The following is a 15261-nucleotide window of genomic DNA, read 5'->3' on the forward strand; positions in this document are numbered from 1 at the left end:
TTGAAATGTTGTAATGAATTTTCTAGATCAGATAATTGACACATATTGTGCTTTTGTCTGACTAAGCATTATACAATACAACATATACCATTTACATTTATCTAAAGCGCCGCAAGCATTATAGATGGTACTTGTACTAAGCATATCCTTCATATCTGTGCTGTAAAGGCCATCACTGAGCAGCTAGCAGCCAAGAAGGATGAGGTGGCTGAAGCCATAAGGAGCACCCAGGTCTTCCTGCTGTCTAAACAGGCCAGCAAGTAAGTTAATATCACATGAATGCACACACAAACATTGCCCTAAACACACATACACTACACACGCTCCTGACATTATGACTTTGTGTCCTAGAAACTAGCACAGAGCAACACACACAGTGACACACATGTACTATACATGCACACAGTATACACGCTCAACTAACCACCCCTCTATACACACACCTTACAAACTTGTGCATGTGACCTCCCAACCATATGCACGGTTCACATTGGTCATGGAATATCTGAGATATCGTGGAATTTTACATCAGGGCCACAGTGGGAACCCTGCATATGAGCAACACACCCTCTGATACAAACGCACACACACACACACACACCATTCCTCAACCCCCCGCTCCCAGCCCCCACTAACCTCTCCCCTTGTGTCGTGTCCAGGTTGTCCCCAGAGGAGCGGGCCCATGTGGCGGCCCAGCTGGACGAGCTGACGGACACCTACGGCCAGCTCTGCGACAGCTCCACCCAGCAGCTGCAGCAGCTGGAGCAGCAACTGGCCAAGGAGGAGGAAAGAAAGGTAGAGAGGATGGAGGGATGGGCCGCAAGATGGAAGGGAAAAGTGTGGAGGGAGGAAGGAATAGATACACACAGAGAGACGGGGCTAAGCGGGAATAACTCGCTAGCGGGGCACAAACTCCACCCCCTGCTCATTGATTCACATTTAAAATTTTTGCTAAAACAAATCTAAACTTATTTTTTGTAATTTTATAAGTTTGCTATGATGTTAGCTATGTCGGTTTTGACATATTTGACTGTATCTACTGTCAACTGGCTGCTGCACAGTAACAGTGAATAATGTTGTAATGGACATAAAGAGAGACTGGTAGCCACGCCAGCGAGTTAGCTGTCCCCTGCAAATAATCTTATGTGTATCTATGGTAAGAGTGTAGGGAGGGGGGAACGTCATGGGTGAGAGAGAGAGGGTTGATGGCGGAAATGGGGAGGAAGGGAGGGATGGAGAGACTGAAGAGGGGAGGGCAGGTTTATGACAGAAACTAATTCTGCTGATGCAAGCTTGAAAAAATGCTCTTTCACCAAGTTGCTCAAAATTTGATCTGCCTACTGCAATTTTGAAGGTACTTTTTTATAAAAATGTCGCTTTGACTCTGGAATATGCTCGCGAGCTGAGCGTGTGTTTGTGCGTGGGCCAGCGAGAGTGTGTGTGCGTGTGATGTAAAGCATGTTGTGTGTTGCCCGTCCATTGCGTGTGCATTTTTGACACGCATCACCACTATTCACAAGTCTCACTCATGAACATGGTTTGGTTTAACTGACACTACAGACCCTATTCAGACATTGGATGTCTTCACATGATCTAAAAATGGCATTTTTGTGTTTCTTGTCACTTTTCTTTGACCCCTGCACCTTGCCAGTCAATAGGAAATTACAAGGAGTATAATAATTTAAGACAATCTGAAAGCTGTTTTAGTACTTCACTTGGTCATAAACCACATTCTGTTGCTCACTTTCCATTAGAATCGATATTGTTTTCAATTTTTAAGACTTATGAATGAGGGCACAGAACGAGAAGAAGGATTTATTTGAAGACACTGTCTGAATTGGGCCTTAGCATGGAGTGTTCCTCTCTCACACATCTCCAACATGCCTGCACTCATGTCATCAACCATCACCACCCTCATAGTTGCTATCATCTTCATCGTCTCATCATCGTCATTATCATCATAAAATACATCTGCTTAACTGCTAATATGGCTAATTCATGGCCTTAGTGGTGCAGCAGTAGTGTAGTGCTGCCGAAGTCATGCTAGCAGTTAGGTAAAAACTATAGAGCTTTGCTTTTGTTAGAAGCATTAGTAGAAGCACAATCATTTTTGAAGGAGATGCACCATCACATTTGACTGTCATTACTGTAGCTACAAAATAGTCACTCACAGATCACTGTATCATGTAGCTTTTCTTTATGCACTGGTAGTCATACACATTCTGCACACACACTCCATTTAAATGTTACACTGCATAAAGTTTACCCCATATACACACACACATGCAGACCACATACACTCATTCACTCGTTCCTGTCCCGCCATATACAGGGCATCAATCAAAAATGGATTGAATGTGTGTGAGAATTTCAAACAATCCTTGACAATGATTTTTGTGTGTTAACGACTGCACCCCATAATTGATTCCTATGTGAATGGTGTATGGTTTTACAGGTGATGTTATTTTGTATGATAAAATGTGCTAACTGAAGCATAGGGGTTTGAAAAAGTGCTTAAAAAGCCACTGTCTGTGTAGAGTGTAAGTGCACCAGAGGCCAGCTATGCAAAAACCCTCACTTCACTGTTTGAGCATGATGTGTCCAGATCACAAGAGTGTGTGTGTGTGTATGAGAGTTTTTGTGTTTGTTTTTGTTTGTTCTGTCTAATGCATACTATTAATGTGTGAAACTTTAAACCAGCATTTTGCTTGAAAATCACTAACAGCTGCCAGAGGAGAATTGTGGACATCCGAGCTCTGAGCCAAGGATCAGAATGAGAGATGGAAATCAAGGCATAACATTTGTAGACACCCTGATTGTGGAACTATTCTATCTGTAGTCAGTTGATGAGTTAGACCTATCAGTTTACTTTTCAGTTGGTTCCCTGTCAAAGGTGTCAAAGCCGTAAGGATCCATTCCGTCCTATTAAGACTCAGACTGAAAACGCCATAGTTTGTTTAGTCATCTAAGCCAGTTTGAATCAGGGTCAACAGGAGGATTGAGAGTCAATCCAGTGTTGTAGTCAGAGGGAAGAGTGGCATGCAGAATGCTAACAACCAGCTTCTCACCTGTCGCGCCTCGCTCTGCCGAGCCCTAAGCTGGCCCATTAGTGTGTGTGCGCCACGGGACAAGCCCGTACGGTAAGTGGTGCTCGCTTTCTCTCTTACCGTTGCTTCTAATTTTTTCTCACCTATCTTTAGCGTACATTTTCTTGTCTCTGAATATCTCTTTTTTCCCTTTGAGTGTCTGCCTCCCCTTTTTTTTAGAGCTTTCTTTTCTGCACTTGTGTTACTGGTTGCTTTATTGCATGCTTAGTGCTTCTTTTAGAGTAGTGGTAAGTATTTCTGCGCTTTAGAATATATAGTAAATGTCAAAACATGGTAAAAAACTATCAAATTTTTAATATGTACTGCCAAGTAACCTACCAACAAATAGTTTCCATAATTATGATTTTCACAATTATGTCAGTTATGTTTTTATGGCAATTTGGTGTGGGTTTTCTCCTTTTTCCTGATTCTACCATCTGATTCTGATCAGTTCACCAATTGTATCTTTCATATAATATTCTTTAGCTATAATACACACCTGAAATAAATTATTCTATTCTATTTTTGTCATGTAATAACAGCAAAATTCCAATTGAACTGTATGATATTCACACATTTTCTTAATCAAATCTCAATACCACACTGATCAGTATTATTACAAAATTGAAGAACAGTTTTTGAATTAAGATCAACTGGAAGTCAGAGTGTACATAGTTATTGTGTTGTTTTTCTTTCTCTCTGTAGAGCCAAATCGCCATTGCTGGAGTTATTGACCTGGGAACCGTGGAAACCTTCCCAGTGTTCCAAGCAGCCCAGCGTGGTCTTATTGACCAGGACACCTGCCGCATCCTACTGGAAGCCCAGCTCATTATGGGTGGGCTCCTTCAGCCTGACTCCCCTCTCAGCCTATCACTGGAGCAAAGTCTGGCTCAAGGCTTAATTGACACCCATACCAGCCAGACCCTTTCTGAGTTACAGAGTGCCTTGCTTCTGGTGGACCAGGCTAAGCCTATAGGTGACCAGCAACAAAATCTGCTACCAGTAGTTGTAGCCATGGAGGATGGGCTTATCAGAGAGGAGGTGGGACTCCGTATTCTACAACTCCAGATGAACACAGGAGGCCTGAGAGATTCCAGAGGAGAGAGGATGAGTTTGGAGACAGCAGGAGAGATGAGTCTTTTGACTCCCAGAACTTTCACCAAGCTCCAGTCACGGCTCCAACAGCGGGACCTCATTGATCCAAACACGGCAGAAAAATTAAACCTGTATGAGCTACAGCAGCGCTGCGTCTTCAATGACGACTCAGGTCTCCGTCTCCTCCCTGTCAAACAGCAACCTGGAGGAACTGTCTGCCTCCGTTCCGGAAGAAAGGTTGGCATCTTCCGCGCTGTCCAAGAAGGCCTGATTGATCGGAAAGTTACTGTCCGACTACTCGAAGCTCAGCTCTTTGCAGGTGGTATTACCGACCCGCGGTCTGGTCACCGGCTAACAATTGATGAGGCTGTTCGCCATGGACTAATGGACCAAGATCTAGCCTGTGCCATGCTGGCACGACAGCTGCAAACCGGAGGAATTCTAGACCCTTTAAGTGGAGAACGTCTGGAGGTAGAAGAGGCCATCCGCAGGGACCTTCTCTCCTCTCGTTTGGCTCTATTGGTCCTTGAGTCCCTTTGGGCCTTCATGGGAATGCTGTGGCCAGAAACTGGAGAGCTCCTGCCCATTGCTGAGGCTCTTCAACAAGGAGTGATCTCAGGAGAGCTGGCAAGGAACATCCTGAGGCAGCGTCATGCCATCGGGGCTCTGTACAACCCAGAAATCCCCCAATTGATGCTCCTAAGCCAGGCTGCTGAGGAGGCCCTAGAGCCCAGTGTAGTCAGTTTTCTCAAAGACATCCACATTCCTGACGTTCTTCCCAACATGAACCGATCAGGTACCCCATCCCTGAACCGCTTGAGCTGGGGTTCCACCAGCTCCTCTCCACCTCCGTCAACCCCACCCCCTACATCCTCTCCCACAGGGCTTATCTGGGACCCCACACCCATGGATGGAATAGATCCTGAAGAACAAGCAAAACATAGGTTGCTGTTTCACCTGATGACCCACAGCTATGTGGACGCCCATTCTGGGAAACGGTTGGTGCTGTTAGAGCCTGAGCTGGTAGAGCTGGTCAAAGCTACTGGACTGGTTGCTGGAGACTCTGTTTATACAGATGAAGTTGAGGCAGGAAGTAGTTTGGTCCCAGATAGCCAGGAGAAGATGGAATGCGTGAGAGATTTTAGTTTGACTGGTGAGGGAGAGGGAGATGAACAGATGGACATTGAAGAAGAGAGCTCTAATGTAATCACACCAAGCAAAGATGTTGCCTCCAGTAAAATGACTGACAGGTTTGAGATGAATGGAATGCGTAGTCTAGAAGAAAGGTATGATGGGGAAAATGACAAAGAATTGCAGTATAAACCAACAGCAATTGAGGAGATTGAGTCAGCTTTCAGAGCTAAAGATGAGATGGATGAAGGTGAAGATGGAAGAGTAAAAGATGAAAAGAAAGAAATGTCCAGTGTGGAATGTTTTGTGGCTTCAGCTAAAACACTTGGAGAGGAATTCACAAAAGATTCAGATGGAAGTAGGCTGGCAGCTATTGAATCAGAGCCCAGGGAGAGTGGTAGACCGGAGAGTAGCTCACCTCCTAAACATGCTGACAATATACAAACAGTCAACACAGGGACAACAACAACATTCACACTAGATGGAGGAAAACACTCAACAACAACGACTCAAACATTAAGAGATAAAGAACCCATCCCACTGAAAAAAACTGATAAAGATATTGATTCAACACAATCTGAAGATGGGAAAGATATAAAGCATCCCCAGTCAGGAAGTATCAAACAAAAGGCGCCTATCACAGAGACAATCTCAAAGCAAGCTAAACCTCAGGTTGGCGTCCCTGAGTCAGCAGCAGAGAATAAAGAGGAGGATGCTGAGCTGGCGAGGTTAGTCATAGAGCTCAAACAGGGAGGTTTGATGACAGAAGAAGGGGAGAGGCTGCTCCCAGATGAGGCAGTAGCCCAGGGTGTCCTTCCTGGCCACACTGCAGTCAAACTAATGGCTCAGGCTGGTCTTTTTGGTGGTTTCCTAGATGTCTCTAGTGGTGAATCACTTAGTATGGAAGATGTATTGCAGGAGGGTCTGCTAGATGAAGATCTGATGTGGAGTGTACTGAAGTCAGATAAAACCCTAGCGGGAGTTGTGGATATTGAGAAAGGGCAGATCCGTGGGTTGAGGGAGGCAGCTCAGGAAGGGTTGATTGACTGCAACACAGCTGCTCGTCTTCTAGAGGCTCAGGTGGCCTCTGGGGGGATTGTTGACCTACGCAGGGATAAGAAAGTCTCTGTTACTCTAGCAGCGAACCTGGGGCTCATAGAGGAGGATCAAAGAGAAGCATTGGTTTCACTAGAGAAGGCATACAAAAGAAAGGGCACAGATCCAGCAACAGCTCTCACTAAAGCCACATTACAGCTACAAATGGAAGGAGTTATTGACCCCCAATCTAAGTCTCCTGTTCCTCTGGAGCAAGCAATTCAGAAGGGGTTAATTAGGCCAGACGAGGCTTATCAGGCATTGTCAAGGCAGGTGGCTGAGGGTGGTATAATACATCATGCTTCAGGAATGAGGCTGTCAGTTTCTGATGCTATAGAGAGAGGGCTAGTGGATCGTTCCATTGCTCGTGGGTTGGAGGAACTGGAGTGGGTCTACCAAGGGAAAGTCAGCCCCTCATCACACCCAGAAGCTACCATTTTCCAGGCATCAACAGGAGCCATTTTGGACCCTGAGTCCAGATCTAGACTAACATTGACAGAGGCAGTTTCTAAGGGTCTTCTAGATGAGAACATTGCCAATGAAGCCATGACTTCTCCTAGTGTAACACAAGGAGTGCTTGACCCCCAAACTGCTCACATTGTGCCTTACTCAGACCTTGTAAGCCAGGGTAAGATAGACATTGAGACAGGAAAACGCTTCTTGGAGGTGAACCCATTCAGAGGTGTCCAGGATGAGCAAACAAAACACAGATTGACCCTTCCCCAGGCAGTTGCCTCCAACCAAGTTGACCCAGTTCCTGCATTAAGGCTACTCCAAAGCCAGGCAGACAGTGGAGGGATCATTGATATCACCAGCGGAGATAGGCTCCCTCTACCTGAAGCCTCTAAAAGAGGCTTAGTTGGGGAAGATATGGTCAGGGTCATAGCCACCAACCAGATTATGAAAGGAGGCTTAGTTGATCCTACCAGTGGTCAACGAGTCTATAGTCTCGAGGATGCGATCACAACAGGGCTGATATCCAGTGACATGGCTTCAGAGATCCAGGAGAATGTGGCTTTTGTGGAGATGGAAGCAGATGAGGGTAGCTCTACACCAGTTGCTTCATCGAATGGTACCTATAGCCCTGCTGTTACATTGTCAGTGTCTAGCCCAGACAGCGCTACGCAAGGGTCAGATGGAAACACTGAGCTGCCTTCAAGATCTGTACTTTCAGAGAAAGAGTCAGAGAAAGGTTTGGTGATCACAGAGGTTGTTGGGAAGACACTGACAGAGCAGTTACTGTTTTATGATGCTACTGCAGAACAGGACAAAGTAGATGTGCCAGTGTCAGTGGGAGAAAAGCCAGTGACTGAACCAGACCAGTCCATAGACCTGTTGTCACAGTTTGCTACCAATGTTGAGAAAAGAATACAACAAGCAATTGGAAAGATGGAACCCCAGAAAGATGTTAATAAATTAGAGCCTGATGAGATACTGCAAATGGGTGAAAGTGAGGCTGATGATAAACAAAAGGAGAGCATTCTGAGAGATTCTGTGAGAGGCTCTGATGATACATTATCAACAGTAGATTCCATTCAGGCTCATGTCTCTGATATTATGGACAAAGCTTCACAGGCACAGGTCAGAGAAGGGACAGCTGTCATAAAGCCAGGGGAACCTGTGAAGGTTGGCAAAAAGGAGCCTAGACCTATTGATGAGAGCATTTCAGTGGTGCATCGTGTTGTTGATGATGGAACCCTGAAAGATTCTGTAGCAGCAGAGGTCAGCAATGAAAGAGACAACAAAGACAGAATAGAACCATTGAAATTGAGTGAAGAGGAATATAGAAAGAGTGATGGAGCATCAGAAAGAGATGAAAGTGTGGAGAAGGGTAAAGGAGTGAGGAATGAGAAACCTGTAAAGACTGAAGGCAAAGATAGCACCGAGGTTCTGCAGTCAGACCAGTTATTGACTTCTCCATCTAAAGAGACAGAAAGCAAGAGCAAGAAAAGGAGGAAGAATAAGAAGAAAGGAAAAAGTAAAGAGACAGACAGTGAAGTACAGCCCGTACAGAAAAGACATCCATTTGAAACTGAGCAAGCCGATGCAGAAATTGAGGGGCAGTCTAAGGGTACTGACTCAGTTGCAGATGCTGTTGCATCACAAGAGAAAGATAAGAAATCACAGACAGAAGGTCAGTCAGCACCTGTAGGTCATTCAGCACCTGTAGGGTTTCCCAATGTTGAAGCAAAGGTTGATGGGAAGATTGAGGCTGAAGATGATTTAGTAAAACAAGATCAGGAGGCAGCCCCAGTCTCTCTAAAATTAACAGAGCATACTATTGAGCCAGAGGAGGATGCAATAAAAACTGAGTTGCCCGAGAATCAAGAAGAGAGTTATAAGAGAGAAGAGAAGAAAAGGGAGGAGCAGAGAGAGGAGGTTGAACAGAAAGAGTTAGAGGATTCTGTCTCTCAGCAACCAGAACAACAGGACAGCAAGGAGGTAAAGAAAAGGAACGAGGGAGAATTGCCTCAGAAATCAAATCTACCAGACGATGAGAAAGCAGCCTTGATACTGAAGGCTAAAGAGAGCATTCTGAAAAAGGTGTTTGAGAAAGGAGTGAGTGAAAAGCAGGCTGCTGAGGAGCTGGAGGCACTACGCAAGGAGGTGGGGAAGAAGGAGAATCAGGGGACAACTGTCAGAGATGTAAAGGCAGAAACTCTTTCAGCTAAAGCTGATGGCATGGAGAGTCATTCTGTTAAGGATGATGGTGGCAAGAGGCCTGATGGTTTACCAAAAGAGAGTGAGGAAGGAATGAGTCCCAATGAGTCCCAAGAGAAGAAGAAACTGAAGCCAAGTATCAAAGAAGATACGAGTGTGGAGGGACTTTCTGTCAAGGAGGTAATAGACATCGGACTATCTGAGGCTCTATCAAGTGAGAAAGAGAAGGGGATTATTGGAAAGGAAGAGGGACAAAAACAGGTGGAAACAGCTCCATCAGACCAGCCTAAAGAAACCAAGCAAAGTAAGCGAAATAAGAAAAACAAGAAGTCCAAGATTCCAAGAGTGACAGACAAAGATGAACCTGGCACAGAGAAGTCACTGGCTGCTGAAAAAGCAGATTCTGGGGTGACAACAACAATGACTACAAAAACTACAATGACTAAAGCAGATTTAGATAGCTCAGCATCCAGTGATGAACAGAGGACAGACAGGCAGAGTGACGGTCAGTCTGACAATGATGTCACCAGGACCTCAAGCAGTGATGATAGTGTTAAAGGAGCTGAGGCCAGCCAACAAAGACCATCCTATTCTAGTCAATCAGAGGAACCCAACACTCTCATCAAGGAACAGATACAAGTGTCAGGGGTTACGTCTATGGGGAAGGAAGTTCAGAGAGAATCCCGGCTTCATATTAGTGATGATAAATACATAGGAGTTCACACACCTGAGGAATCCTTACATTCAGAAACCAGACGGGCTAACGAATCCACTGACTCCTCTCATGAGGCGCTTACCTCCAAACCAGACATCCAACCTAAAGCGCCATCTGTGGCTCCTGGCACACAACCAGATAAAACCACTGGGAAAGGTAAAAAGAAGAAAAAGCACCAACCACCTCAGGTTGAAAGTACCAGTGTTCCTGAATCCAAATCTTTAAAAGATGAACAGCAGCATCAGGAGTCTCCAGAATCAGCATCTTCACTGTCAGAGGATGTTCAAACAGAATCTGAATCACCTGAGATCCCCGAGTCTGATACAGCCACTGAGAGCTGGGGAGAGGAGGAGGATGACAGCGAGATCGGAGAAATTGTCACAAGGAAAGAGAGGAGCACAGCTATGATTGGCAAGGTAAGCAGAACTTACAGATTTGGGGAGGATTCATTTTTTCAGTGGGTTTTCATAGAGATTTGTGAAAAGAAATATCACTCTGTTCATATAAGTTAATATTTTTACAACTATCCGTGTTATTATGGATATGTTTTTTCTGCATGTTTTTACCTTTTTTTCTATTTTCCCATTCCTTCAGTCATCATTGATGCGGCAGGAATGCTTGGAACACGACCAGCGAATCGTAGCCCTTGTCTCGATGGTGAGGCATATCGAGGTCCGCCTCAAACAGCAGCAACAGCAGTCTATTGGCCGCAGCCTCATCGCATTGGATGACATCATCAGACAGACAGAGGTAAAGGAATGTGCATACTGATTTAGCTGATATACCCATTGCTATCGTAATCTCATGATAGCTCTCATCGCTGTTATAATTTTTTGACTCTTTGTTGGACTAAGGTGTTATTGGTATTTCACTGGTTTGCAGTTTGAATAGTGCATTTTGTAACTACTTTGAGACAAGGATAAAGCTGATTTAACGATTAGTGTGTTACCAAATTGTACTAAGAAAACTAATCCTTTTGTTAGGCTCTGGACCTTGAACTGCGCGACCTAGAACCTGAAATCAACAAGGAAGTGGAGGCTGCTGAGCAACTGCTCAAGCCCCACCCCAAAGATGTCCCTCCTCAGCTCCTATTGGCCCTGGAGAAGGATGGACGGAGCTTGGCTCGGGGGTACGAGGCTGCCAGAAGCCTCTCTGAGGGTATTCTGCAAGGCCTACAAGACCACAGAGACTCATACAAGGTAAAAGGAGCAGTCTAGAGAAAACCAGAATGGAACAGCAGGATACTGTTACGTGCTCATTTGTAGCAGAATTGGCTTGGAACCCTTATTCACATGAGGAACATTATCCAAGATTTGTTAGATCAATAATCCTTTTTGGTCACAAGGATTTTCTTATTGCCTCAGTGTAGATGTTTGAACCAGTGCGTCAGACAAGACTATGATGCCCGACATTAATATTTTTTGCCTGAAGTACAGGATCATCACCTGTTTTCAATCCTTCTCTTTTCCCCTCTCTCTCAGGAGGCAGTAACAGCTGAACAGAAATCTCTTGGAGGACAAGTGGAGAGCCTGCTGTCTTGGTTGAGGGAGACAGAGGCCCAGATGGATGGAGGGATGACAGGGATGGAAAAAATGGAGAAAATAGAGGGTGACAACAGCCATGATCAGCTCATACAGCAGCTGCATCTTTGCAAGGTAAGGTGCCATAACTGTGAAGGAGAGTGTCTTAGTAGTGCTACTTATTCAAGGGCGCTCAACATTGTGGTTTTACATACTGAAAAAAAACATTTTGTCAGGCTTTAATGCAAGATCAGTTCCATAGCCCTCAACACTAGTCCTTAGTACTAATTAAACAAGGAACACGCAACATCATGCCTCTGCATATGGGAAAAAATAAATGCACTTCCTCATGAATTAAAATTTAAAAATTAGCATAACTTTCAATAGCTTTGAGGGAATAGCCCTCAGCAGTGTTAATTATATAAGGAGCCCAAAGTGTCATGGCTTTATATACTGCAAAAATATAAAAGGCACATTCTCATGCATAGAAAATTCCTAATGCACTGTCAACTCTTTCATTAAATCTGATAATACTAACATATGCTGTTTTATAGACACTTTTTAACAAAGTGCCTTGCAGCACCATGAGTTAATACATTTCTGGTGTTGGTGCCTCAGTGGGAACTAAACTCCCAAACTTGGCAGTGTTGGTCCCTTTTCTCTACCCTTTTAACTCTACAGGACTAGCACTTTCCTCTGCTCACCTCCGTCTGTCCTTTCGGTTTCTCTTACGTTTTAGGAGCTCCAGTCCTCCCTGACGGCTCGCTCTAATGAGGTCAACAACGTGGCCTTTGACATCCAGGTGTTCATCTCGGAGCGGGCTCAGGACCTGGCCCCTGAGCAGAGCAGGCACCTTCTGGGACAGCTCCAGCAGCTCCAGAGGGCCTTCCACCGAGCCTCCGGCCAAGCCCAGGCCTGGGCCGATGCTCTCTCTGCCCAGAGAGAGAGGGAGGAGGAGCGGCAGCGCAGGGAGAGGGTGAAAGAAGAGGAGGAGATGGAGAGAGAGAGACAGAGGCAGAGTGCAAGGGAGAGAGAGGTTTGGACAAAGACAATTGAGTCGGATTGGTTTTTAATGCTGTGCTGTTACTCACCAATACACTGTCAACATAATCATATATCCTGTAGAATAAACTTTATTCACTAGCTAAGTTTGTCATGCTGTAACTATTGTCATGCCCTCTTACAGTCTGATCTCTTTGCATTGTTTTGCACCCACACCCATGTAAAATCATATCAAACTCATCTAGGACTCACAAGGGGAAACAATTGTAAAAGCCTGATGTAAACAAGCTAACCTCCACCACAGTTTTCACTTCTAGTACCATACTATACCCTCAAACCTATTCTCACAAAACCATCATTTCATCCATTGATAGCAAACCACTGCTGCTCTTGTCGCAAAAGCTTTGCCACTTGACACTTGACATTATCATCACTACTACTACTTCACAGGCTTTCATGCCAGCGTGTTTGCTACTCTGCATGTCTCTATAACATGTGTGTGTTATTAACCTGTTTGCCTTGCTCTTCCAGATTGCCACTGAAGGAAATCGCTTGCGTCACGGCGGAAAAGGCTAGAGAGTTGATAGCAGAAAAGCCTTGCTGGCTACAATGCTTAATCCTTTTTTTCCTCGCATCTCACCTGAATACAGGGGAGAAAGGGGAAAAACAGAAAATGAACAAATATTTGTTTGATTTCTCTTTGTATTGTTTGTTATGGCTCGATCAACATGTTGATGAGGAGAGAGTGTGTGTGTGTGTCTGTACGTCTGCCTGTGTTTCTAAGTGTGAACTCTGGACACAATCTGCTCAAAGCTTGGCAAAGTGTGCGCTACACAAGAAATGGTTTAGGGACAAAATATATGAGGGTTGGTTTTTTGGGAGGAAAGACATGCAAAATGTATTTGTAATGTGGTAGACTGTCCGGGATTCATAAAAGTCAATATCTGTATGTGCTCACATTTTTTTCCTTTGCGGGTCTTCGCTTTTCTCCCCTCCCTCCCTCTCTCCTCCTCCATGTCTCTCAGGTGGTCCAGCAGCAGAAAGCTGAGTGTTCTCAGAAACTAGAAGGCCTGACCATGTGGTTAGCTGGAGCTGCCAGCATGCTGGCCAATCAGAAACCTGGAGCAGAGTCGGGTGATGTGAGCGTCCTGCAACAGAAGCAGAGGGAACTGAAGGTATGGGACTCTCACCCTCCCCCTACCCTACTAGTGGATTCAAAAGGGCTATATTAACTAAAATAATAGATATAAATGTCATAAATTGAATAAATATAAAAATGATATAAGTTGATATGTAATTGGATATAGTAAATGTTGAATTCTAATACCTCTAATACCTGTATTATTTGTGAAGCACTTTGTAACTCTGTTTTGAAAGGTGCTATATAAATAAAGTCTATTATCATTATTATTATTATTATTACCTTACATATACCCACACACAAAAAACACACAAAGTATTCTCTCCAGCATGTTTACATGTGAATTCAGCACATTATTATTGTTATTATAATGTAATTTCAGCATGATTTTAACCCACTGGATTTATATGATTATTTACAAGAGCTAACTCTACCTACTCTAACTTGTTCACCTGCATCCTCCCAGTTTTATCTCATTGTCCTGCTTCACACTTCCTCTCTTTATGTCCCTCTCTCATTCTCGCTGCCTCAAACCCCTTTGAAACATCTGTCCTCTCTCTCCAGGAGGTACAGAAGGACCTCCAGACCAAAAGAGAAGGCGTGGCCGAGGCCATCCGCTCTGTGGAGGATTTCCTGGCGGAGCGAGGAGACAGTCTGAGCCCCGATGAGAGGGAGAACCTCCAGGGGGCGCTAACCAAAATGAAGGAGCAGTACAGCACACTGACAGACTCAGCTAACTCGTCGCTGACAGAGCTGGACACGGCCATCAGCACCACAGTACAGCAGAACACACAGAGGGTAAGGAGATTAGAGCGGTTTTACATTTATATTACTCACTTATCATAGAATATTAGAATAGAATAGAATATTGTGTTGTTGATAGAATATCTTGTTGTTCATTTATAGCTTCTCTAACATTCATCCTCTTTTCCCTCTCCTCTCCTCTCCTCTCTCCTCCTCTCCTCCTCTCTCCTCTCTCCCCTCTGCTCTCCTCCAGGCGAAGGCAGTGGAGGAGCTGCAGGAGACGCAGGGCCAGATAGACTCTCTGCTGGAGGAGCTGTCCTCCCTTAACCAGCCTGGCAGGAGAGTCGGCTCTGGAGCGGCTCTGGATGTTACTGACGCACCGTTCTCCTCCACACAGCCAGAGGGCGCTCTGCTGTCACACACAGACATGATTCAGGTCAGAAACAGGACATCTGTCAGCATTATGAGAAAGTATTTATAAGTTCCTGTTTTTTTTTATCACTTTATGGAAATGTATTTTAGCAGAACAATGAATACTCTTCATCAGTTATCCCCCAAAAGGTTATAATTAATAATTTCCCCTGTGAGGATGTATTGACTTACAGTAATTGTAAAGAAACAGGAGTTTTGGAAATGTATTTATAGGAGAAACATACAAACTAGCCTTTTATTGGCCAGTCAGTTTCATCCACAGCTGGCATGATGGACATTCCTCCCTGATTTCCCTATTCTTGGGATTTTTATTGTTTTATTTTTTTTTTGCCATGACAGTGGTAAAATTTAAAGGTTTTGAATACTGGCATGTCCATTCAGTCATGAGTTTCCTATTTTCTGGCATAGCACATTTTGACTTTAACGTCTTTTGACCTTTGACCTCTCTCCCAGGCGGAGCTGCAGCAGCTCCAGTCCCAGCAGTCCCAGCTGCTCCAGGTCACCCAGTCGACCCGCTCCCTCCTGGACCAACCCGACTCCGCTGTTCCTCCCGAAGAGAAGCAGCGTCTCCGGGCCGCTCTGGACCAGCTGCAGGCCCAGCACCAGGACCGGCTGCAGAGCTGCCAGGTACTCAGTACT

At 44.8% G+C, this 15261-nt stretch overlaps 1 protein-coding gene across 1 annotated transcript in view; it reads left to right on the plus strand.

The window, feature by feature from the left end:
• The window catches only part of macf1a (microtubule actin crosslinking factor 1a), a gene marked incomplete at its 3' end in the record, with an annotated part of 224253 nt that overhangs the window by 155606 nt on the left and 53386 nt on the right, over window positions 1–15261 (plus strand). The window contains 12 exon segments of the mRNA XM_071521540.1: window positions 169–260; window positions 660–795; window positions 3792–7616; window positions 7674–10199; window positions 10378–10533; window positions 10767–10982; window positions 11265–11438; window positions 12043–12339; window positions 13331–13480; window positions 14011–14244; window positions 14444–14626; window positions 15076–15249. Of these exon segments, the coding sequence (XP_071377641.1) occupies window positions 169–260; window positions 660–795; window positions 3792–7616; window positions 7674–10199; window positions 10378–10533; window positions 10767–10982; window positions 11265–11438; window positions 12043–12339; window positions 13331–13480; window positions 14011–14244; window positions 14444–14626; window positions 15076–15249 (8163 nt within the window).

This window comes from Centroberyx affinis, unplaced genomic scaffold, assembly GCF_046629955.1.
Source record: "Centroberyx affinis isolate AG114_WGS23_722 - 3 ecotype Tasmania unplaced genomic scaffold, CSIRO-AGI_Caff_v1 ptg000895l_1, whole genome shotgun sequence".
NCBI lineage: Eukaryota > Metazoa > Chordata > Actinopteri > Beryciformes > Berycidae > Centroberyx > Centroberyx affinis.